This window comes from Micropterus salmoides, unplaced genomic scaffold, assembly GCF_014851395.1.
Source record: "Micropterus salmoides isolate LMB-PRFRI ecotype aquatic unplaced genomic scaffold, ASM1485139v1 Ms_hic_scaffold_16, whole genome shotgun sequence".
Taxonomy (NCBI): domain Eukaryota; kingdom Metazoa; phylum Chordata; class Actinopteri; order Centrarchiformes; family Centrarchidae; genus Micropterus; species Micropterus salmoides.
In genome coordinates, this window is record NW_024040707.1 from 27,463,478 (window position 1) to 27,479,053 (window position 15,576).

The window sequence follows — 15,576 nt, forward strand, 5'->3', positions numbered from 1 at the left end:
GCAGAGGTGGAAAGTAATGAATTACAATTCCTCGCGTTACTGTAATTGAGTAGTTTTTCGTGTACTTATACTTTTGCAAGTCATTTTTATAATCTGTCATTTTATTTTTACTTATGTTTTATTTGAAGTATTGTACTTTGCTACATTTTAAATCACATCTTTTATTGAGTAAAAAAATAAATGTTTGCGCGTGCCTCAACGACAGGACTAACTGCTGGGGACAGTAGTGTTGTAGTAGAATATCAATAAATTACTTTTGCTTTGAGTGACTTTGATTGGATGTTAAACGTATTGCTTCAAACGCAGCCAATAACCCTAATTAAAATGTGGTGTTCCTGTTATCGACTGTCATCCCTCCCCGCATGGAAAAGGAGTGTTGAATAAAGATGCTTACGTTGATTTCAGCTCTTAGTGTTTGTATGTGGGTGTTTTAATGGGAATATGGATTTGTCAGATCACTTTGAGAAGTACCTATGATCTCGTTCCACATTTTGTTGTGTGTCATGTAATGTGGGGAACTGGTCTTGACTCGGTCTCACCCTCCTTCGGTCTTGGTCTCAGCCCTTAAAGTCTTGGTCTTGTCTCGGTCTCAGTTTGGGCAGTCTTGACTACAACACTAGCGGACAGTCCCCAGCTGCAGTAGCAGTAGGTGATCGTTCCCTCTGGCTGGATGAAGTCTGACGCTCATGATTTTAAGCATGATCCATGATGATATGGAAAAATAGTTGTGAAAGGCAAAATTAGCATGTCATATCTTATTAAGAGGAGCCAAACTCCCCCTGGCTCCCCTGTAGTTCGCACCCTGCTTGCAGGCAGTTGGTAACAGAAGTTCTTATAGTTAAGAGGCTTTGGTCAAATTAGCCAAAAAGACATCGGTGCATGACATTGCTAATGTTGTTTGGCTCTAGCAACCTGCTGGTATCTAGTTAATTATGCTTAGGCTTATTTTAATTATAATTTAAATATGCTAACGCCTATAATGTCCCATTAAAATTATCACCTGTTATAATGGAAATAGAGAGATGACTTTATACAGTCCTGTGTTTCCCATTTTCCCAGTCCAGTGTGGCCCACCATAGTCTGATCTGTTCTGCCACAGTTTCATAATGAAGCCAAAATATTCTCAAAACTTCTCTTAATAACATAAAGGTCTCTAACATTGTTTTCGCTATTGCTTTGTATCTGTCAAAAGAACTAAAATTGAAAGCGCAATATCAAATTACAAAAGACTGCGATTTAATTGAATAAGGAGGCCTGTAATAAGAATAAAAGTTATTTTAGGAGGTTAAAAAAGTAACTAACATTTACTCTGAGTACATTTTAAATGAGCTAATTTTACTTTAACATCAGTACATTTTTATACCAGTAATTTTACTTGTACTTAAGTAAAAGTTCATCAAAGTAATTGTACTTTTACTTAAGTAGAATATTTATGTACTCTTTCCACCTCTGGTTCTGTGCATGTTGGAAGAGAAGGATGTTGTTTAGCTATGTACATGTGATGTTGCCTTAAGGTAGTTGGATAGGGTGGTAGGATGATCAGGTTAAAAGCAGGGCAGGCCTGATGGTCTACAGTTCTGGGGGACTGCAGCAGCCCTGTGTTGTTTTGTTTTCTCTATGATTTACCTATTTCATTTAACATTTTTAACCCTGGCCTGACACTACATGCCAGCTTTTCAGGCCACCAGGAATTTTCCCGGTGCTCTTGTTGGAAGTTTAAATGAGGCCATACTTACCTTCCAGCTGTATACACTTCAGCTGTGTCAAACAGATTGATTCCATTCTCATATGCCAAAGTCATCAGCTCCTCTGCCACCTTCAACAGCAAAATGTGAGAAGATGAAATGAAGATGAGTAAAGTTCAAAACTTTTTTGTTTTCTCTCCCCCTGACCTCAGAGAAACCCTTCTGCTGACATGTTGAAAGGTTCTTCAAAAGGCAAACAGTTATATTAAGAATGCTTCATGATATAACCCATTTAATAAAGACTTTTGAGCTGTGCGGTAGAGTGGCTATAGGAATGGCAGTTAGTTGCTTGGTATATCCACCACTTCAGATCTCAACATCAGTTAGATGTATTGCTATATCTGTACCATTTTGGAAAGACATTCAAGGTCTGCGGATGAATGCTAATGACTTTGGTGATCCCTAAGATTTCCTCAGAGGAACTATTGGCTTGGCTGCCATGGATATTTAAAGTTTCTAATGACTTTGTCTTCAGGATGCACTGCCACCCAAATCACTCAGCTGTTTCTTATGTAAGAGGCTGCTGCACCTGTTGCATCTTTATGCAAGATTCACAATATTTTTTGATAAACCAATTTTTGTATTCATTTTATATTCATTTGTGTTTCAGTCATTAAATCCACAGCACTACAGTGAATGTTGTATATAGCAAGATGTGAAGCATTTGTTATATATATATATATATGTGTGTGTGTGTGTGTGTGTGTGTGTGTACAATTTCCTGCTGAGACGTAGTAGAAAATACTCAAGTAAAGTACAAATACCTCTAATTGTATTTAAAAGTGTGGGTAAAAATGATGTGTGTAAATTTATTATCAAATACATATTGGGCTGAAACATGACAAAACATCAAACAATAATTCAACCGGTTTAAATTCACATTTGCATTAGAAGGGCTAAACACATGAGTGGATAAGTCTCAGTTTCAGTTTTCTTTTCAGTTTATTGCAGTTCTGCTTCAGCTCGAGAAGCCTGTTCCTGTCAATCAAAATGCTTCCCTACTCAATAAAGACTGAATCCATGCAATTTTTTTATTCCATCAGAATTATAGTCAATTGGGACTGGGAGATGACAGGAAATTTGAATAAAGGTTATTTTCTGATTTAAAAAAAATCAGGAACAGGACGGAACTTCCGGGATTGTGACAGGACAGGACTATTTTTGTGGGAATGGGATTGGACAGGAGTGAAAATTCACTCCCGCCTACTGTACGGGGATTCAGGTATTCCCTCTTACCTCATCTGTTATCTGGCCTCCAAATGTCACCCAGGTGCCTGCAAAAATAAAAATGATTACACTGTGTGCGTGTGTGTGTGTGTGTGTGTGTGTGTGTGTGTGTGTGTGTGTTGCAAAAGAAGATCTGGAATCCCTTTGGCTTGGTTTGATTACAGGAAATGATTTAGTAAGTAAGTAAATGCCAAAAGAATTGCAACATATGAGTATTATTAAGGATGCAAGCTGTCATTGGAGAATGTGCAGGCAAAGATTTCTCTTAGAAAAATGATATTTGTTGACCAAGAATCATTAGTTTAAAATGTTTTGAACCTGCTAGAGGAATTGTGTAACTATATTTAAACCACTCATTTTCAGAAATCCATAAGGTTTTGTCAACAGACAGCATGTTTGGGGTGATGTAGCATACAGTATTATTTGACTTATTATTGTGGTCTGACATCATGCTTCACTGAGATTAACCTTATGTGGTTACATTAGTTTTTTAATAAGGTGTCTGTCTTTATGATACAATGACAGGGTCATAAGGAAAGTAATTGTTTTGTGACTTTAGATAATAGAGACAACATTTTATTCATCTTTATTGAAAAATAACACTTCCATAGTGCTGGGCTTCAGACGTTTTTTTTTTTTTGGAGATGATTTTACCTGCTTTAGAAAAGTATTATTAGGGTAATATGGGGTAAGAGTTTAATTCTTACCAAAGCCACAAAATGTATTTTTGAAGTTATTTGATCAAAGCAATTCTGACATAAGTTGATAAACTTTTTTTAGTCATTTAAAATGAGCTGTAGATAAAATCTAATAGTGTCAATCAATTTCAAGTTCAAAAGTCCACAAAATGTTGAGGATGGTCCATTGCATTTTGGTGCTCCTTTCGAATCGCACGCCAAACCTGCAAACCATCTCCTGAATCGGTCACATACGGTCGGCTCGCAAGGCTTCGAACGTCACCACATACGTCATCAACACAAGCCTTGATATGCGCTTCACAAAAAACATCCTGCATTACTCGACACACGCTTCGAAGCCTCGATACGGACGGACACATCACTAGCCCAACGTCCTGTTTTTGTCCACCTCAGTATCCACCTGAGCCCCGAGACGCTGCCCGTCTGTCTACTTGTACCCTGCCTGTCAGCCTGCCAAGCCACTTCGCCCTGAACAGAACTGAAGGACACCATTACCAAGCCCCGCTCTGTCTGGAAGACTCCGCTTAATCCCAAACCATTCGTTCCCTTTCCTGCACTGTTAAACTAATAAATCAGATCGTGTGTTCGACATCCAACTTGTGTCCGCCTCTGAATCCTCCAGTGAAACCTTAACAGTACGAACTGGCCAGTATGGATTCAGTGGACATGACGACGGGAACCCCCAGTAGTCAAACAGCCCTGGCCAGCCAAGGAGCCTTGTTAGGACAACACGAACAATCCATCCGGACTCTGAAGGACAATCAAGGTACCCATGAGCAGCTTGCTCACCTCTAAGACCAAGTAACTAAATTAATCCCTCTAGTTTTATCCACACAGCTCGCTCCAGTTAGCCTGCTCCCCAGCCACCTGTTCCAACAGAATCCTACACCCCGGGCCCTGAGCCGTTCGCTGGAGATTCAGATCCTGCCAAGGTACGTTACATCTTGGGGCTACAGGGAGAGCTCTAGCCTGGGCTGAACCCGTCAATGTAAACATGAGGTTTTTGACCACCCCGACCACACTGATGATGCTTCTGTTATGAGTTGTAGTTTTTTCCCTGTGAGTTTGAGTTTTTGCCATTGTTTCATATGTCTATTTGCCCGTTTCTCTCGTTCCCAGGGCTCCCGCCCTGCTCATTAGTCCCTGTGTGTGTGTATATATACCTGGTGTTTCTATCTTGTCTTTGTCGGGTCATTGTTTATTGTCACCCAGTGTTGCAGTTTGTTCTCGTGTCTTCAGCCTTACTCGCCGTGTCTCCCTGTTACCCTGCTCATTTTGGATTCTGGTTTTCACCCTTTTGGATTTCTGTTGGACAGCCTTTGTTTTTGGACTCAGTCAATCAGCCACTCTGTTTGTAAGCCCTGCTGGCTTTCGTGTCCTGCATTTGGGTCCTCCAACCTGCTCAACCCTGCCTATCACCACAAAACCGTGACAGCTTCTAGGCGGCTGTTAGAACTCCAGCAGGGAGCCCGTTCTGTGGCGGACTATTCAGTGGAGTTTAGAACTCTGGCTGTGGACGCGGGCTGAAACAATACCGCATTACAGGGTGTGTTTAGAATGGGGCTGAATGAAAGGATAAAGGATAACTAGCTTCACGTGACGACCCTACTAGCCTGAATTCCATGATTTCTCTGTCCATTCCATCCATGGAGCCCCTCAAGCTAGTTCTGTCAGGTAATCACAACGAATACATCTCTTTCAAACTAATCTCCGCACCTCAGACTCCAATCATTTTAGGTTACCCTTGGTTAAAACTTCATAACCCTCATATTGATTGGGCTTCCCACAGAATCATGGGTTGAGTCCTCACTGTCTGTCCACCTGTCTGCAATCTGCTCTATCACCTGCAGAGGGTGCTGACTCCCCATCCAACTCTGAGCCTCCAGACTTGTCCAATGATCCCAGCGGATATCATGACCTATAAAGAGTATTTAGCAAAGACCTAGCACTGTCACTTCTACCTCACAGACCCTATGACTGTGAGAATAAACTTCTTCCTGATGCCCCACTCCCGTCCAGTAGACTCTACAATCTATTGCATCCTGAAAGAGGCCATGGAAGTCTACAGAGATTCGCTGAAAGCAGGTCTAATTTGTCCTTCCTCGTCCCCCGTTGGTGCTGGTTTCTTTTTTGTGGAAAAGAGAGGGAAATCTCTCCACCTCTGTATCGACTACCATGGCCTCAACATCACAGTAAAAAATAAGTCCTCTGCCACTAATCAACTCAGCTTTTGAACCCTTGCAGCAGGCAACCATATTCTCTAAGCTGGACCTTCAAAACGCATATCACCTGGTGCGTATTAAGGAAGGAGACGAATAGAAGACTGCCTTCAAGATACCACTGGGTCATTTTGAATAACAGCTAATGCCCTTTGGGTTGACCAACGCTCCCGCAGTCTTCCAAAACCTGGTCAATGATGTGCTCCATGACTTTTTGAACCGTTTCGTCTTTGTATATTTGGATGACATCTTGATCTTTTCTAGGGACCCCACTGAGCACATTTCCCACGTTTGGCAGGTTCTTCAACAGCTTCTGGAAAACAGACTTTACATCAAGGCAGAAGGCGAATTCCGCTCCAAAAAAAATCAAGACGGTGGTGGAGTGGCAACTACAGCAGTTTTGGGGGTTCGCAAATTTCTACCGCAGGTTTATCAGAGACTACAGTAAGATCACAGCCCGTTTAACCCAGTTGACCTCAACCAAGTCATTTTCTCCTTTTGACAAGTTAAAATCCCTGTTCACGACTGCTCCTGTCCTAGTCCATCCAGATCCCTCCAAACAATTCATCGTGGAGGTTGATGCTTCATACAGGGGGGTTGGGGCTGTGTTATCCCAGCGTTCAGGCCCTGATCAAAAGATGCATCCCTGCGCCTTTTTCTCATGCCGGCTACACCCTGCTGAGAGAAGTTATGATGTAGGAAACAAGGAACTCTTAGCGGTTAAGTTGGGAACTGAGCAACCCTTCATTGTTTGAACTGATCATAAAAACCATCACATCGTCACCCTTTCGGTGACCTCTGTCCCTTACCTGTGCCTGGCCGACCCTAGTCTTACATAGCCCTGGACTTCGTCACCAGCCTGCCTCCATCCCAAGGCACGTGAAACCGCTGACCTCCTCATCCAGCATGTGTTCCGCCTCCATGGTATTCCCCAGGACATGGTATACCTAAATATTCCCTTGAGAGTGGATTACAGAAAACTGTAGCCCCAGTAAATTGGCCCCTATGTCATCATTAACCCCTCCGCTGTTAGACTCCAGCTGCCCCGGTCTATGAAGATTCACCTTACTTTCCATGTCTCCCAGTTGAAACCAGTGGTCTCCAGTCCTTTGTGAACTGAAGGATGCCATTACCAAGCCCCGCTCTGTCTGGAAGACTCAGCTTAATCCCTAACCATTCGTTTCCTTTCCTGCACTGTTAATAATAAATCAGATCGTGTGTTTGACATCTAACTTGTGTCCTCCTCTGAATCCTCCAGTGAAACCTTAACACTTAATTAAAAAGATAACTTTGGTCTGTGCCACGACTCATGAAGGTGTGTCAGATTTGATGTGTTTATCGCTCCTCAGAGTGCATATTTTGTATGTTTATATTAATATAATCACATTTAAACTCTGTGGTTTGCTCCTCCTCTGCATATTTGATAAAGAAATACAAATTGGGGTTTGGAGAAGGTCAATAACCGCTAAATCCATGTGTTTGTCAAAAGATTAAAGTAATTAACGAAGGTGCCCGTGCTGTGGGGATTTTGGAGAGGTCTGAGGCCTGTGATCCTCTGCCAACAATTAGGTCTGAGCAGCAGGAAGCACAGCTGAACATAAAACAGTGAAAACACAGTCTGCCTGGTGTTATGGGGGTCACTCATATCAAATGTTGATGTAGCCGATCACACAGCTCTTGTGATTATGCAGATTGTGTCAGACGACATCATGATTATAAAATAAAGATTTGCAGCAAGCTGTAAGTAATTAGAGTAGGGCTGATTCTGAGATGTCTGATAAATTCTGTACAGGCCTGGGGTCAACATCACATGTGTTTTAATTGTTATTAAAATGCTAACTAACTCTAGTGAAGGCTATTTATTGCAGTAGAAATATTTTACACAACATGGGATTCATTCCTGATCTTTTTTACTTTATTATAAATCAAACGTATCAATTTTCAGTCCACAGTTGAAGATTTAGGTGTGCGTGCCTGCTTTGTGAGGACTTGACATTCCTGCTATCTGTGAGGATTGCAATGATCAGAGGAACAATGAGATGCATTCTTACAGTTGGTAGGTTGGGCACTACTGTTTATATGTCCACATAAACTGGTTAGGTGTACAAAGAATCTAGACTACTGCACTGCTGACTGAGACATGTATCAAATCTATATTTTATAGTCTGAAGTCATCTGACAACACAAACAAGGAAAGTTAAGACAGCAGCTGTACTGTGTTTTCAGTTATTTTGTCTCATACTACATACATAGATGTTCATGGTGCTATTGTCATTGTAGATGCATGTATATCCCACTCACCTAATCCCAGACAGGACACTCTCAGACCTGATTTGCCCAGATTTCTGTTGAAAAAAAAAAGCACAGTCCAGTGAGAACAGCAAACTCCCCCCTCCCTAACACAGTGAATTGGTTTGTAGTGTCATGTAGAACAAAGCAGTATAAATATTGTTTTGTCACAGAAGCTTTCACTCAGAAGTTGTAGTCTTAACTTAATTATTCTACTGGTTGTTTATTTTTAGTGGTTCATTATAATTTTCCTCTTTTTAAGTTCTGGTTATTGGAGTACTTTAATTGTGTTTTTCTTCTGTCTGTGTTTTGTCAAGATGGATGCCTTGTCTACACAAACCAAATCTATCTACGGCTACAAATAATCCCATTCTTCATAAACTTGCTGTCAATATTATTAAATAGTATTGCTTGAACATTTGACATCAGATTGGTATTGTAGCCAACAGTGTGGACAAGAGACAGTTTTGACAGTGCCAACCCTTTACTGACAACCAATACAGGGGAGACAATTAAATTCACAACAGCTGGAAATTATTATTAACTACCACAAAACCTGCACCAGGTTGTTAGTGTCTGAAACTCCCCTCTGTGTGCAGTATCCTTATTGTTAGTTTTGAGTTCCACTATGGTTTTTGTCATCTGCAAATTTGATGAGTACTGGAATTGTGGGATGAGTTGCAGTCGTGTGTGAACAGAGTAAAGGGATGGGCTAAGAACACAGCCTTGTGGGACCCCAGTGCTGAGAGTGATGGTGGAGGAGCAGTGTTGGCCAAGCCCGACATGCTGGGGTCTTTGATCCAGTGACAAAGACTGGCTCCCAGACCTAGTGTTTGCACTTTTTGTTGACCAGTTTTATGGGGTTTATGGTGTTGAATGCAGAACTGTAGTCCACAAACAGCATCCTGACGTAGCTGTCTGTCATGCTGTATGCCTCCTTGCCTTGTTTAGTTGGTTCTCAGTCTTATTATTTGTAGTCTTTTAAGTTTCTGTCGTATGGTATGTTGGGTTTTGGGTTCTGTCCTGTGTATTGTCCTGTTGTCCAGTATGTGTTATTTAGTCTGTGTCTCTGTTCATGTCTTAGTGTTTACTTATGGTCTGTGTACTTCTGTGTTATTTTTCCCTTGACTGCTCTGTGCTCTTTTTAAACGTAGTTCGGTCGGTTTTCCCTGTTAGTTGTAGTATTTGTGATCTGTCTACTTATATCCTGGATTAGTTATTTATATTATTCTGTTTCTTCTTGGTTATTAGTTTCCCTTGGGCTTTATTTGTGTCTGTCTGTTTTCCCCTGCTGTCTCTGTGTCTCGTTAACCCTGATCCCAGTCACCTGTGTTGCTCCCACCCTGCTCATTAACCCCTGTGTATAAATATTTGGTGTTTCTGTTCATGTGTTGTTCAGGTGTTTTGTTGTGTCCTGACGCTCTGCAGTGTTTTGCCCGCCTTGTTCTGTCGTGTTGCATCTCCCTGTTTCCCAGTGTTTTGTGGATTTAGTATTTTCCTTGTGGATCACTTTTATTTTGGATTTCCTGGACTCAGTCACTACATTGTAAGTGTGCTCGCTTTTTGTTGGATTTTTATTCTTTAGCTAAACAGTTATTAGAAGATTATTATTTTTTATTAGGAGTTGATTTCCATAGGTTCACACCATGACTCCTTAATTACTTTGTAATTGGTTGATTAGTTGTAGATTTATTTTGGCCACTTCCACATTTTAGCTCAGGGCTATATGCACATATCTATAACATGGTTATAGCTCTGAGCTCATCTTACCTGTAGATCATGCCAGTGGCATAAGACATGCTGTCTCTGAGTGAAACATGGTTCATCCTAAGGAAATCCTCCAGATTTTTGAGCTGAGCAGCTGCGCGGACCTCTCTCAGACGCTGAAACTCTGCTAACTGGCTACTGCGCTGCTGCTTTTCTTCCTGCTCCAGTGCTTGCTCTGACAAGAAACAACTCAGGCCACTGTGTACACTCTCATTCATGGATGACAGTGACATTATCTTGCCTCCAGATCCGCCACTTGCACTGCTGATGCTACTGCTTCGACATATCCCACTGCTGTCTCGACTCCCAGGTGGCACCCCTCCACTGCCCCCAGGCTTGGGCATCTACAAGTTGATGTCAAAACAAAAGCTGGTGTCAAAATCAAACAGGAGTGTGATAGAGCCATGACAATAAATACCACCTCCACCAATGTGAGTGGGTCGGACAATCATCAGGACATCATCAGCTAACCCTCCTCTCAACCCTTCCCACTGCCATGTACATCATGGCTTGCAACATAATCACAGCTGTGTTTCATGGTCTCTGCTCTGTCTCTACTGTCTGCATTATTGAAGTACAAACTCTGAATAATTTATGGGCGAGTTAAGTATTGTGCATGACGTACTGATGTGCTTTACTTAAGTGTCTCTGCAGATGAAAAGATGAACATGCACACATGCCCATGACAATGCCATTTAAAACAGTGCAAGATCCATACTCACACACTAGGTGCCTGGGTAGACATCTGTGGAATTGTGGCATGCATTTGGGGAGACATAGCACTGTTGGCTGAAGGAAGAATTGAAAGACAAGATGATCTTTTTAGATCTGACAGTATCACAATAAAGTTGTCAGGATCATACAAGGAGACAAATAGGTAGCAAAGTGAGTATAGGCTTAGATAATGTGACACTGATGGTGTTGAATTAGGAACACAATAAACTGTCTGTAAAAGTTGTTTATCCTGAAAACATACCCTAGTTTGTTGCTTTTTCTCATTGTCATTTTTGTAGTAAAAGCTATTCAATACATTTCCCTTCTGTAAATGCTTCCATTATAAATGATGAGTATAGATATGGCGAATGCTGATTAGATGGTCCATCTGCACTGGGAAGAGTTGATTTATTTTTAAGGACTGCCCAAATTTTATCAGGTGGGGAGGGTGATTCAGGAAAAAGGGTGGGTTATGTGTTTTTCTTTATTCTGCTGAAGGGAATATTTTCTCCTCCTGCATTTATAATTAATTTAATTCTTCCCTTGTGAAAGACTCCTCTGCAATATAAGAAAGACCCTTCCCAGAATATCTGAGCAGGCGCCGTGTGCGTATTTACTCAGTTGCCTCAAAATCTGTTTAGAAGGCAGTGTGCAGTACATACTAATTCAGTATGTGGTAGGCAGTACGTTGGCATGCGATTTCGAACACAGCCCTAGAGTTTGTGACTAGCAAAGAGAGGGCAAGCAATCTACACATGTAGATCGCTGCTCTGGTTCAGGTGGTAGAGTGGGTTTTCTAGTTATCGGAGGGTCTGTGGTTCGATTCCCCCAGTGCAGAAAACAGTGTAAGATTAGAATTCAAACTAGACTGTAGAGAACCAATAAAAATAATTTTAGTGGTTGGTCATTAAGTCCTTTTTTGACAAAGTTCAGATCTGAGCTAATCACCAGCACAAAATAATTTGTTAGTTGGCATATCTCTAATTAAACCAGTACTGAAAACTAAATAATCTTATCCTGTTTACGAAGCCCAGATTAGTTTAGAGCATGCATATCTTATGAACGTGTCAAACACGGGTTGTATGTCCATCAGTAGAGACCCATGGCATATGCTTGTCTCCTGTATAAAAAAAAAAGCACCTTCTATTTATAACATTACATCACACAAAAAATGAAATACAATACAGTACTTTGTGGTTAATGGTCACATGCTTGGTTATGTTTCAGCCATGATTTTAATTGTGATTTAAAACTACAGCACTGCCTGATAGTGCTGGGTATGGTATTCCAAATGTTTGCAGCTGTAATGGAGATAGCTGACAAAAGCAGCCACATTCAGTAGACAGTGGACTGTACTACACGGTTCCCTGATGTCATCTGAGCATAGTGAAGCTTAGTGTGTAATCATTCTTTATGTATATCTGTTTGTTTTTACAAACAATATCATAAGGTGGTATTTATTGCAATAAATTCTCATAAGCTAATAGAACCACACTTTATAAATGCAGTTGTATGATAACTTCAAATTTCCATGAAGGCCAACCTTTTTGATGTCCTCACACATGCAAATAAAGAGTGCAATCTCTGCTCAATCCATTTTCCTAACCTGCTAGAGCGCTTATACAAGAAAATCCCCAGCCATTCAATAATTTAAGACCCTCTTTCCACATCCTGATGATGAAGATGGAACATATATCATCTAACTACATTCAGTGAGACTGAACAGAAGAACAGTGATGCCTCAGCAAAGGACAAGAAAAGAAAGTCAGAGAACCAGATGTGAAACTATCTTGGGCCACCACAATCTTCCCCTTTTCATGGATCCATATAGTACTCCATATATGGGCAGCATATCCACACAACATCAATCCTTATATTCCTTTATCAATCAATCTATCCTAAACACTATTAGCTACTCACCCGACTGGCTGGCGTTCGGCCAATGTAGGGGTTCTGGACTACACTGCTCATGATAACGCTTGGTGATGGTCTGATGTCAAGCAGAGTGGCTTCTGGACTGTTTTTAAAGTAGTTGGTGGAAGAGTTAATATGGCTTTCTACTCCCTCCCTTTCGTCACATGGCACAAAAGGGCCCTATCAGCAACCCTGTCTGCACTGCAGAGGCCAGAAAATAATCTCACAAGTAAATTATTTATCTTGGCACCAAAACTAGCATCTGCACTAAAAGCTTGTGATTATCTGCTATAGCCGAAGGCATACTAAAAGCCTGTAATTTAGATTTGTCTAACATTCAACACTTTTCAGACAAATTCTCTGTGTATTTATTAAAGGTATAACTACTACTACTACTACCATAGATTTTGATTTGGACCTACCATTGTTTAACTCTAGCTGAATTGTCCCAACCAATATTTCTAACAATCTCAAACGATCTTGTCCTTTTAAATCCTCATAGAGTTAACTTGTTGTTTGTGTGTTTTGTGCAAAAAGGAGGCTCCTTTGATGGAGAGTGAAAGCGAGATCTGATGTTCTGTCAACCCCTCAGGCTGTCGCATTGTCAGCTAGAAGCACCACTGGAAGACATCACAGAAATAAAAATAATGTTATCACTGCATTTAACAAGCATCAGTCAGTTCATACGTCCTTGATTTCTGCCTGGCTCCTCCCAGATATATTATATATCAAAATAAGTTGTAGGGAATAAGGGCTAGGTGGGGGAACACAGCTGTGCACAGACTATCATGTCCATGAATGTCAGGGCAGTTTCATCACAGAACGGTCAAACAAGATCTCCACCGGAATCTCCCACACCATTAATAAACATTAATGTTATAAATACTGATGTCAAAGATTATGATTTTACTTGCGCTGTAATATAATTGTATAGATTCTTGTGGGCGAGATGTGATAAGATTTTTCCATCAATACACACATTGTGTGCAAAAAACGCTATTGCTGCTCAAAGCTAGCTTGTATTGAAACACTATCCTTACCCCCTTTTCCATGAATGGAACATAAATTGCATTTTCCAACTGATCTGTTTGTCTGTGAATGCGATTAACCGTTCTATCAATGCCTGAACACACACATGTGGAGCTGCAGGATCTGAAGCGTTACAGTGAAACTGTTCATGAGTTGATTAAAGTAATACAACATAAAAATGTTATCAAAGCTGCAAGCGGCAGTTCACAATAGACAACAGAGAGAAACAAGAGGATGACACTCAAAGTTCTCCAACAGGATATAAACCTGAAATCTTGTAGTCACAAAATATGGTATCATAGGCTTATTGTCCACCAGGACATCAGAGTTTGGTTCTTAGTTTTTCTTTGACAGCTAAACTGACTAAATATTGCCTGAGTTCTAGATACAATCATGTTGTTCACTCTTACTGACTTCAATGCACCACCTGTAGAATGTATTATTAGGAATTGTTTTGCTAGTGAGTATGGAAAAGACTAAACTAATTTAGATGTGTGTTATGCCTTTATATAGGAAATCCTCTAGGAAATCCTCTATCTCATTGAGGAACATTTGCCTGGGCTCAGCATTTCTGGTATCAAACCACCAACCTTCTGCTTAGTGAACAACCCGCTGTATCTCCTGAGCCAGAGCCACTCCATTTAGAGACCCCTTGTTCTCGAGCTCCACAATGCCTACCAGCCAGATAGTAACGAATGTTTGGCTCAAACCTGACCCACATCTGCAGTTCTCTTATGGCCCCCATTTGGCCTTGAATGACTGCATGGACTCAAGCTGAGGTCCACCTTTTTTTGGGCCAGATGTCAGGTGTCTAGTGGATGGACCAAATAAATTTACCGTATGCTCACCTTACTGTACATGGGCCATGTGTCTTGCATGTTGTGGGCAAGGTGTGGGAATTCGTGAGTTATGTTCATGTTTAGTGCCTGCTCAGGACCTACAAAACTGACCACATATTAATATCATATGGACCAGAACAATTTACCATAGTTCCACCTCAAATAACTCAGATAAGCACCACAACAATTTACCAGTTCTGCATTACCAGCACACCACCCTCAACTTTCATCCCAAGTCTCAAATGAACTAAAACAAACAAAGCAGTTCTACATCTTAGCAATGACTGCTTTAGCCATTCATATCAAATTATTAAGATTAACTGATAGTAAACAGGGACTTTGTGTTTCTTTGATTAAATGTAAAATATTATCCAACAGATACATGTTTTTGGTTACACCTGTGCGGGGGAGTGGTCTTTTTTGCACTCAGTGTAGGGGCTAGCCTTTCATAAGAATAAAACTTACATGAAAACACTTCACTTACACAGGATTTTCTTGGGAGAAACTAAACATGGAGAAGTAGCGTTTACCTATTATTGCTCTTAAGTGGAACCAGTTGACAGAGAGCATGAGAGGAGCCCGGACACTAGACACTTTTAAATCTAAGTTAAAATAAATTCTATTTGACCAGGCTTTTGGCTCTGTTTAGCGAATTAGTAATTTAATTGCATTGTTTAAATCTTGTTTTTAATATCTATAGTCTTTTAATTATTTATTTATATTTTTCTGAAGGATCTTTGTATTTGTACTGGCACATGTCCAGGGTGTATCCCGCCATTTGTCCCATGTCAGCTGGGATTGGCTATTTTTCATATCCACTCCCATGGGCATATGCTGCCTACTCTAGGTGGGGATAGGTATTTACTATTATGGGGCCACCAGATGGCAGCAAATATGTGGCAGGAAGAGACGCTGACAGCATAGCATTAGCAATATCATTTCTCCATTAAAAATAAATGATTTGAAGATAGTGAGCACGATTGGATTTTTGCTAAAATGAATACAAAAATACTAAAAGACATCCTGCATGTGCAAATACAATTTTGTGTGTTTGGGAGAAAATATATTTATTATTAAGCCTATACACACTTTGCTACCTATTTGTCTCCTTGTATGATCCTGACAGATTGACAGA

The 15,576-nt window shown here is 40.7% G+C and overlaps 1 protein-coding gene and 1 long non-coding RNA gene across 2 annotated transcripts in view; one reads left to right on the forward strand and one right to left on the reverse strand.

The window, feature by feature from the left end:
* Positions 1-14,004, reverse strand: part of LOC119906164 (voltage-gated potassium channel subunit beta-2-like) — a 32,208-nt gene extending 18,204 nt beyond the window's left edge. Inside the window, exons 1-5 of the mRNA XM_038723713.1 lie at positions 12,580-14,004; positions 9,949-10,289; positions 8,191-8,234; positions 2,982-3,019; positions 1,737-1,816 (exon numbers count right to left, since the gene is read on the reverse strand). Coding sequence (XP_038579641.1) covers positions 1,737-1,816; positions 2,982-3,019; positions 8,191-8,234; positions 9,949-10,289; positions 12,580-12,630 — 554 coding nt within the window. The 5' untranslated portion in view covers positions 12,631-14,004. The remainder of the gene's footprint in view (positions 1-1,736; positions 1,817-2,981; positions 3,020-8,190; positions 8,235-9,948; positions 10,290-12,579) is intronic.
* Positions 9,432-11,860, forward strand: LOC119906165. The gene is made up of 2 exons (XR_005444935.1): positions 9,432-9,724; positions 10,113-11,860. It is a non-coding gene; the product is annotated as an uncharacterized LOC119906165 (long non-coding RNA).
* Positions 14,005-15,576: the final 1,572 nt, after the last annotated feature.